At 38.4% G+C, this 10,804-nt stretch overlaps 1 protein-coding gene across 1 annotated transcript; it reads left to right on the forward strand.

Moving 5' to 3' along the window:
• The first annotated feature begins 5,117 nt into the window (after positions 1-5,117).
• LOC126448537 (uncharacterized) lies at positions 5,118-10,502 on the forward strand. The gene is made up of 3 exons (XM_050090997.1): positions 5,118-5,122; positions 5,869-6,070; positions 10,368-10,502. Exons 1-3 carry the CDS (start codon positions 5,118-5,120, stop codon positions 10,500-10,502), a joined length of 342 nt encoding a protein of 113 aa, XP_049946954.1.
• The last annotated feature ends 302 nt before the right edge of the window (positions 10,503-10,804 follow it).

A 10,804-nucleotide genomic window follows, 5' to 3' on the forward strand; every position in this document is an offset into this window, starting at 1 on the left:
TGAAAAATGAACATATTAAAGAAGCATTAACAAATTTTTCCCAAGTTAAATCTATCCTTTTTTGTCGTTACTTGTGTGTTCTTCGTTAACATTAAGTACGACGTTTCTGTACTTCTCATTAATTGGTGAAAATAAATGAACGGGGTAACAGACTACGTACTTTTGCTGTTGAACGTGGTGGTCTTGTAATTTACCCAACTCAAAAAGAAAAAAAAGGTAACTGAATACCAGGGAGTCACCAACTGATAGCCTGGAGCTAACCTACAGTCAGCCTACAATACTTTGCAATACTTTGGTTGGATTTTTCAGCTTCAAACTAAAAAGAAAGTGACAGTGAAGCATGACATAAGAAAACTAAAAAAAAAACAGTAAAATATGAAATGAAAGGCAAACTGAACGAAAAGCTCAAAGCACTGTCTGATGTAAAGATAGATGAAATGATGCCCATCAAAAAATAAATGTTGCAGCCTGAAACAAAGGAAAGGAAGTGATGGACGAGTGACGAAATATTACAACTACTGAATGAAAGAAGAACATGCAAAGCAGATCATCGTGGGCAGAAAACAATGAATAAAGTTATCTACGGGAAAATCAGAGAAGTAAAAGAAAAAGAACTGAAAGCATGCAGCTCAGATACTGAAACTTTACAAACTGAATATCACGAGTCTATTATTTATAAAAAAGTAAAAGAAATGATTAGGTACTCTCATGCAAGACCGTCATCTACGTTAGTAGATAATGATGGTAAGCTGATCATCGTCAAAAACGAAAGAACTCAAGACTGGAAGAACAATTTGGAAGCATTTTTTCATGACGATAGACCAGATTCATCTGAAGTCACTCGAGAAATAGGACCAGATATTACGGCGGATGATGCGAGATCAGCCGTAAGAGCAATGAAAGATGGAAAAACAGCAGTACCAGATGTGATGCATTTGGAAATCCTTCAACTGTCTGAAGAAGAACAAATAAAAAGGTCGACATCACTGTTCAATAAAATTTATAATTCGGATATCATTCCTCAAAAATGCCATCAATCAATTTTGATCCCCCCCCCCCCTTCCAACCCTAAAAAAAAGAACCAGGAGCCAAAAAAAATGTAGTGATATCAGTACAATAAGTTTGATGAACCATCTCCTGAAAATGTTTCTAAGAGTTATTCACGAAAGAATCTACAAATTTTGCGAAGAGTAGATGGCACCTACAGAGTTTGATGTCATAAATGTTGTCGGTACTCGAGAAGCTCAGATATGGATTCAAATCTTAATATAGAGGTACAGAAACGTGACTGTGACAACTTCGTCTGTTTCATTGATTACCAAAAGGCTATTGATAAAAGTTTACAAAACGGGCGAGGTACTAAAAATCGTAGGATAGATGGCAAAGACCTCTCGATCGAATTTGACCTATATTCGAAACCATCTGCTGCTGTTGGTAAAAAATGAGAAACTTGAAACAGTATAAATATTCCGAGCAATGAGACAGGACTGTATTTTGTCATTATTGATCACGATCTTGCCCCTGAAAATGTCGAAGAAGGATCATTCTGGAATGGAGATGGGCTGAACAATATCCTCTACGCTAATGACCATTTAATATCTGGTGACAACTTAAAATAGTTCAAAACAATATTCTCTACGCTAATGACCATTTAATATCTGGTGACAACTTAAAATAGTTCAACATTTTCTATCGCCAATCAGCGAAAGCAGTAAGCATAATGGCATAGCAATCAAAATTTACGATCATCTGCACGAAGACATATTGAATTGCCATCTAAACATTAATCGTAAACTTATTGAACAAGTAAACGAATACACACGTCAGGGAACTAATATTAACAACCAACAGGATAACGTGCAAGAAATCGAAGTCCATATTGAGAACGAGAACAACAGAGCTACTTTTTAAGAACCATCACCTCGCAATCGAAACAAAATTAAGATTTCTACGTTGCTACATATTTTCTGCCGTTCTCAATGTAACTGAGACTTGGTTTTTTACCAAGAATACGGTCAGACGACTTGTGGAATCTCGGGTATGGTTGTACAGGAGTATGCATAGAGTGCCATGGACTGATAAAATCACTAAATCAGAAAAAACGCAGAAAACTGCATCTCGGCCATGTAATGAGGAACGGAGACAGGTGTAACCTGGTGCACAGCATTCTTTAAGGAAAGATACATCATGATGAAAGAGGACGAGGAAGTAGAACAGCCGGCCGCAGTGGCCGAGCGATTCTAGGCGCTACAGTCTGGAACCGCGCTGCTGCAACGGTCGCAGGTTCGAATCCTGCCTCAGGCATGGGTGTGTGTGATGTTCTTAGGTTAGTTAGGTTTAAGTAGTTCTAAGTTCTAGGGGACTGATGATCTCAGAAGTTAAGTCTCATAGTGCTCAGAGCCATTTTTGAAGTAGAACATCTCGGCACGGAAACATAATAACATTAAGGACATAAGCTTCACACACGAGTGAGGAACTTCTTTCAATAAGGAAAGTGATTTAGCTTTGATGGTCACCAACATCCAACACGGATAGGCTCTAGAAGAAGAAGAAGAAGAAGAAGAAAGAGACAAATTGTACATTACCGAACTCTAACTGATGGTTTCAAAGGAAGAGAGAATCTCTTGTACTTATACAAAATCTGTGTACGTAAAAAAAAAAAAAAAAAAAAAAAAAAAAAAAAAAAAAAAATTGCCTTGATGACCTTATTTCTGATATTTGTGAGAGGAAGAGAGAACTTGATCAAGTAGTTAATACTAATTCTGTTTCACATTTAGTCCTATTGGTAAGAGATATGTATGCTCTGACCCTCAGGAAATAACCAGTGACTGTAAGGTTTTAATGGCGAAGTCATTTCTAACAGAACTTTGCAAAATAAAAACCTTAATAGGAGTGACGTGCAGGCCACTTTGTCACAGTGTTTCACGTCACGACAGATTCGTTGCTAGTAGTAATGATGTGACGAGTCTGGGCGCCTTTCCACTCAAGTACACAATTTAAGTATGTGATTCCACTATTGTCACAGGCAAGGATAGCGGAGACTTGACCTTGAAGAGTGTCAGCGCGAGTTGCATAAACGCCAGGGTTAGTGACAACCGTCAACGACCTTGAGACGGAGGCATGATTTCATCAGTGACCTTGAATGTATATCATCAAGATAGTAGCTGGCAGAACAATTTTAAAAACATGGCAGTAAGTTTAAAAATTAAAGTTGGTGGTGGTCAGTAATTTTAGAAACATTAATAATTGCGGATGACAGTGAGTTTAAAAATTAAAGATGCATCCTATGACAGTACATGATGGCGGTATTCGATTATTTCTTAAAAAAATTTCGTAATCACAAGCGCACACAAATAAAATTGATGCATTATTTTTTCATACAATTAATGAGTTATAAATAACATGTGTTGCCTTCACACATTCAAACAAGCACAATAAAACTGGTCACCTCTGTAGCAGAATGATTGGTGTCACTATCTTTGATACAGAAGGATACAGGTTCGATTACCGGTACCTGCTGATGTTAATCTGAGGTGGGACGTCTGAAATGGGGATTCACTCAGCCTCATTATAAAATCAGTCACCATCATTTTTCAGGTGATAATGGCCCTAAGTTACTGTGTTTATCTTATCCAGAAGCATAGAAAAGTTTATCAACCTGTGTCAGTGTGTGCTGTTTAACAGTAGAAACTATATGGGCACTTGGACTGAATAAGATGTATGTGCACACTGCTTGATAGAAAGTGGTTTAATGGAATGAGAAACACGTCATACAGAAAAAAAGTGGTAGAACGCAAATGCGTAAACTTGTTTTTACGTTACAGTAGGCTAAAGCTGAATCAAACAGCAACGACCTCAGCCAGTCGGTGGTGGCACAGAGGGCGGACAGCAAACAAGTGTCTGACAATGCGTAATCTCAGACGTGCCTGTCTTATCGGCGTTTGCCGCAATAAGAATCTTGTGAAATCTTAATGTTGGTATCAGTTTTTAACCACGAATTAAGTAATCTCGCAGACTGCTTGTTTAGATGCGTGCTTATCGGAAAGGTTTCTCCTTTATACTTTCATTCGTGTTAGTTTCTTTAGTGTTGAATCAGAATTTTACAGCAAATTCTGCTAGTTAACACTTATGGGAGCTAAAAATGACAGTTTTGAAGAAATAAGTATTCAGCGCATTGAAACTGCTTCGCTAGAACTGACAGCAATACAAAGGGGTTCTAAGCCCGCTCAAATACTTAAAAACACAGGTTCTCGCACTTTCTGTGTATAAAAATGAAGTTCCTAGGGCAAAATCGCACTATATGCAGATTATTGAATGTTTACCTGGAGTGTATGAGAGTTATGATGAAACTTATTCCACGTAGGTAATTCAATGATTAGATATTTCCCCATCCATAACACCAAGAGCTTATAAAGAGTATCAAGCGAAGAAGGTATTCAAGAAGCAACCACTTCAGCTTCCCATCGAAGTTTACGAGGCCTGTTGGAAATCAAGTGAATGCTGTTATTAAAAACCTAATGACATATGTAACTGCCCCACAACAGAGATCACACACATGTAATGGAGACCGAAGCATTTGCTCCTCAGCTTGGTATAATACGGCACACATGACGTTTAAGCTTTGGCAAGACTGTACTCGCTGAGTGAGCGTTTTGCGTGTTGCAGCAAGTCTTTTCTTGCTGACATTCAGTGCATTTGACACTCAGCTAGGTGTAATATGACATGCACGTCAGACGTTGGCAAGAATGAAATTGTTAACTGAGCTATTTGCTTGTTTGTAACTGTCTCATATATAATCGGAGTACTATGACGTGCATCTCAATTAAGCACTGGCAAGACTGAACTCACTGACAATGGACTTTGTAAGCACCAACTTGTCTGCACTTGTTGTATTTCAGTGATATATTTTCCTCTTGGAACATGCAAGCAACTCTTCAAAAAAGTAACATATGTTGTGCTTTAACAGTGTTTTAACTCTTACCTACTCATTAATTGCTGTAACTTACACATGCTTTTTAAATTAAACATTGCAGAATCTATTGTGTCTATCATCAAAACATCCGATCATGAAGAAAATTCGATACATTTAGCAGCGCTCCCAAAAATGTAAATCTGACATGCAGTAAGTCTTCCACTTCCTGATTCCTCCTAAAACACATTCAAATCGTTCACGAAGCCTCTTCAAATTTCCTTTTCCAGATATTTGTTATACATATTTCAGACCTTGCCATATCTGTGAACGCAGGCTTTGTTGTCTTTCATAAAGCATGCTTTTTCTCATTCTGTGTTGTAAACTCTGTATGCAGATACAGATAGATCAGTGACTGTCTAAAATAGAGACGATCAATCGCCGAGAAACTCAGCATCTCAGCCCCTAAAGTGATAGAAGAAGGCCTAAGTCTCTCGCTGTTTAACCATTTACCTGTTGCACTGTGAACATGTGCTTACAATCAGTTCAGTTGTTGAATGAGCATTACAGTTTTAACACATGTCTTTCAGTTCTGTTCGCCGGAAGATTAGTTGTAAAAGTCAGGTGGTTTAATCTCGATGAAATATCTGTGGGAAACTGGCGTTGTGGCAAAAAAGGCAAACTGAAGCAAACTCTGTACTCGAAGTTGTATTTAAATCCACTTCTCATTTGCTGCAGAGATTAGAATAGCTTTTCTGAAAGAAGAATACAAAGACAAAAAAAAAACAATGAATTTAGAAAGCAGAGGGCAGAGAAGAAGATTATGATGAATATGATGTTGATCAGTATTATGATGATGATGAATACAACGATGATGAATACAATAATGACGAACACAACGATGATGACTAAAACGATTATGAGTGCAATGATGATGAATACAACGATGATGAATACAGTGATGATGACTATGACAACGATGAATACGACAATGATGAGTATGACAATGGCTATGACGATTATGAATATGATGATGAATATGATGATGGTTATGATGATGTTGATGATGATGATGATTATGATGATGTTGATGATGATGATGATTATGATGATGATGAATATGATGACGATTATGATTATGATGATGCTGAATACTATGATGTATACAATGATGATGGTGACGATGACGAACATGATGCTGAATATTACAAAGGGTGTTCAAAAAGTTTTGCACAGTCGTCTCCAATTTTTTTATTTTCTGCAGGAGGAGAATGAAATTTTTTGTCAAAATACCTGGAAGCATTTAGCTATAAGTTGGTATATAAAAGTATTTTCTTTTATTTACAGTTGAGCCGTAATGGACCGTGAAGTAGATGTCAGGCTGCGACAACGGTCGGTGATGGAGTTCCTCTTCAAGACCGGCGATGACTCTGCCACAGGAATTTGCTCCCTCTTTATGGGGAGGACACAGTGGATCGCAGAAGTATCCAGCGGTGTTTGCAGAGGTTTAAAGAAGGTGATTTCTCTCTACTGGACAATCCACGATGCGGTAGACTATCGACGGCAGTGAGTGATGTTAATAAGGAGAACGTTGATCAAATCATCCAAAATGACAGATATGTGACAACACGACAGCTTGCTGAAATGACTCGTTTGCCATTGGGTAGAGTGGTATCCCTGCTACAGTCACTAGGGTACAGAAAAATCTGTGCACGTCGGGTGCCTAGATTATTGACAAGAGAAATGGAAACGATAAGGAAGAATATGTGCGAGGGTCTCCTGAAGACCTTTACTGAAGAGTGGAAACAGTGTTTTGACGGTGTCATTACACAGGATGAAACATGGCTTTTTTTTTCGAATCTGAGAGGAAAACCCAATCCACGGAGTGGCATCATCCGGGTTCCCCTCGGAAGAAGGGACCAAGACTTTCATGAACAGCAGGCAAAAAGGTGATGGCTTCCTTCTTCTGCGATCAGTGCGGTGTCATTTTCATTGTATTTTTGGAACCTGGCTCCACAATTAACCGGGACCGTTACTGGCTGTCATTGGACAAGCTGCAACGTGCCATCGAAGACCCACAGACCACAGTTTCAGGATCAGGTCATCAGACTACACCATGACAATGCCAAACCCTATACAGCCCTTATGAAGCTGCAGAAAATCAGGAAAAGGGTTAGAAAATTGTTCCTCATCCTCCCTACAGTTCAGACTTGGCTCCGTCTGATTTTTACCTCTTTGGTCGTCTGAAGGCTCACCCGTGGGGTAAAGTATTTGATAGTGAGAAAGACCTTATTTCCTGTGTCGAGTGATGGTGTAAAAGTCAATCCCCAGAATTTCACCAAAGTGCATTTATGTCATGGAAAGAACGTTGCGCCAGATGCGTCACAACTGATGGGGGCTACATTGAGTAGGCTCTATGTATAGCTAAATGTTCGAAGTGTGTTCACAAAAAATTTCATTTTCCACCTTCAAAAAATAAAAAAGTTAGAGACGACTGTGCAAAACTTTTTGAACGCCCTTTGTATGAGGGTGATGAATAGGATGATGATGATGATGAATATGATGACGATGATTATGATGTACATAGTTGGAAGATGATGATGACGGTATGATAAGGAAGAGTCATGAAATAAAATTATGTGAGACATGGGGAAAATTTGCAGCATCATTTTTTTGTTGAGTCAAAAACAAAATGTGTGATTCACTATACAGTACCAGATTTGAACTGATATCAAAATTGTGGATGATGGTGCTTCACCAGGAGTTTTCAATGGAGATGATTTAATAATTGACAGTCTGAGACAATGGTTAGCAAACCACAGCTCATGAGCTCTATGCAGCTCTTTGGTCCCTTCTTGAGAGTGGCTCTTCCGGAAAATACACATGCGGCCGTTTACGGAGAGTGCGAATGAAACTTCATGGCCCGTGCGAGTCTATTTTGAAGCGGCATTTGACAGGGGTGGAGGTGACAAATCACGTACATTTCCTGCCACCCACACCACTTTTGCTGCTTGTGACAGCAATGTCGAAAGTGGAGGGGGGAGGTAGTACTTCGAAGTAAAGCGCGTGAAATAATTTTTAGTGTGCTGAAGCTGATGAAAAATAAAGTAGTTGAAGGGTTATCCATTTATCTGAAAGGTGTGGGTTTCTTGTGAAGTGTGACAAAAGCTTGTTATCTGCCGAAACAAGGAAATCGGGTTTTAATGATCTAACTCATTTGGAAAGCAGTTTAATACTATCTCTTAGTCATAAATAGGTGAAAGAGACAATAATAGTAACGAAGAAATATGAGCTTGTGAAATAACAAATAAAAGTACTTCTCGACATCAGTGGTTTTCTTATTTCTGTTTTTACATGCTTCCTTGGTGTGTCGTTATTAGGCGACTTCTCTGAAGCAAAGATAGAGTTTGCTATTCTTTCCTTATACGGATCTACATATTCAAGTCAAAAAATGGTTCAAATGGCTCTGAGCACTATGGGACTCAACTGCTGAGGTCATTAGTCCCCTAGAACTTAGAACTAGTTAAACCTAACTAACCTAAGGACATCACAAACATCCATGCCCGAGGCAGGATTCGAACCTGCGACCGTAGCGGCATATTCAAGTGAATTCTCATTTTCGATCGTGGAATCGTCTTATAGTTGCAAACCAGGATATCTTCCAGTTAAATAGTATCAATAAAGAATATCGGTATTACGTTTTATTCAACGAACATGAAGCTTAACTAAAACTTAAAAGCTGAAATAAAGTTCATTAAGTGAATTTTAGGGACCATTCCCGAATGAAAAATGTCTAAGCATGAGAGAGGTATACTGAGACAGCATGGACATGCGGACAGGATAAAGGGTAGGAGATAGAGGATAAAAGTATACAAGGACTGCTATTGGTGGGAAAGTTGAAAGGCGTCGACCTCAGTAAAAGAACCTCACACAGACTGAGGACGTTTTTAGCAAAGTCAGCTTTGGAGTACCCTAATTAAGTAAATAGTGACGCAACAACCTATATAGTTTGAGTTTTAAGAATTTGGCTCTCAGAAGAAATTTCAGTCTTTGCACTATTCATATTTGGCTCTTTTGACTAATGTATTTTCCGACCAATCTCCAGTAAGATATCTGGAAGAACTGGATTATGTAATGTATTGTTTAAAATTAAACCTCTTAAAAAGAGTTACGCAATGTAAGATATTCAAAATTATGGCAAAATTCTTAAGACAGCCAATGCTAATAAGTAAAGATATGACCCACACACAGAAGAAAATTCCGACAGAGGCTATAAATATACGTATATCATTAAGCCTGAATAAGATAAAATTTACAGATCACTAGCGGTTCCTGGTCATGCGTTATTGTGGCTCAGTCTGGTTACATGGAATAGAAACAAAACAGAAAGCACACAGTTCTGACATGTATGGGACTTGGATATACGTATTAATCCGTTTCTCTACCCCTGTCTCTGTGCAGCTCCACCTCTCCATTTCATTGTCCACCTTCTCTTCCTTCCGCTTCTCTCTGTCCACCACCTCCTTCCACCATTGGCTGTCCATATTCACCTTCCCCTCTCTCTCCATATCCTCCTGTCCCCTCTATCCGTCCATCTCCCCCCCTTTCCACATTCTATCCCCATTTCCTCCCATTCCTCTGTTCACTTCCTCTTGCCCCTCTCTCTAACGTTGAGCCTTGCTCACTGTTATTGCATATTCTGATTCTGTAGTAGTGTTCTAATAATGAGCGAATAATCCATAAATACGACTTTCCTCTTTGCTAACAACGTTTAACTATTATGTACTTTGTATATACATATATTTATATATATTAAAAATATATAGCCTCTGTATATTTCAAAGTTCATCAGAGTATCGTGTAAAAAATTCAAGGAAATCGGTCTCGAGCTTTTCGAGATTTTGATAATAACGTTTCGTCTTTACACATTGCTTATTTATTTGAGTATAATACGTATAATACACACTAAAATAGGAATATAAAAACGCACGTACTCGAATTCAGTGCGTCACTTTCGAAGCAATCGGTGAAGAACTTTCACAGTTTGAAGAATGTGAGCAAACGAACATTACCTTTTTATACATATTCCCCATATTTTTATTACACGTAGTTTATATATTATATGTGGCACTCTAGTAGCTATATAAACACATGCAGTATTCGAATGCAATTTCAAAGCAAACGGTGAAGGAGTTTCGGACATTTACGAATTTGTACAAACGAACATTTCTATAGGAGATTATTCTATAGGAGATTATTCACAGATGATGTAAATACGGTTCCGGAAGAGAACAATTTCAGATCCTAATTCAGTTGTGCCTAATGTTGGATGAGGAAACTTCACCAGATTTGGTCAGAGGATAAGATGCGATTCAAGGAGCGTATGCAGCATGCAATTCAACCTCCCGTCAGACACGTTTTTAAGTCATTGACCGAAGAAAAACAATTATTCCGACAGAAGACTGAGATAGACCAAGATGAAGACGTTAAAATCAAAGAAAACTATGTATTTATGAAAGCAGAAGGTGGAGATGATAGAGGAAAAGAAGAGGGTGATTACAATGAGGAAGATGATGATGAGGGGAAATTATAATGATGATGGCGATGTAGAAGAACAAAATGATTGTGAAGGGGAAGAAGTTTACGATTGGCAGAGGGTCTCCAAGAAACTGCCAGCAGATATCGTCTGGGAAAACCTGAATGAATTCGCATAGGTGAAACGCAGCCTGCTGCTTGATTGCCTTGGGGATGGAAGGAAGGGGCACAAAGGGCTTTAAAACCATTTGTGACATATTAATTTTAAATTCACTTTATTAGAATCACCAGGTTCCTTGACAAATATATAGAAATTATCATAACTAAGAAAAATGTCAGCTGAAATCAAACGGAATAAGT

The sequence above is a fragment of the Schistocerca serialis genome, chromosome 1 (assembly GCF_023864345.2).
Source record: "Schistocerca serialis cubense isolate TAMUIC-IGC-003099 chromosome 1, iqSchSeri2.2, whole genome shotgun sequence".
Taxonomy (NCBI): domain Eukaryota; kingdom Metazoa; phylum Arthropoda; class Insecta; order Orthoptera; family Acrididae; genus Schistocerca; species Schistocerca serialis.

Excerpts from the sequence above, each read along its gene's own strand:
- LOC126448537 (XM_050090997.1), top strand. Across the intron at positions 6,071-10,367 it reads ATGATGCTGAATACTATGAT|AAGACTGAGATAGACCAAGA; the intron begins GTATACAATGAT and ends TTATTCCGACAG.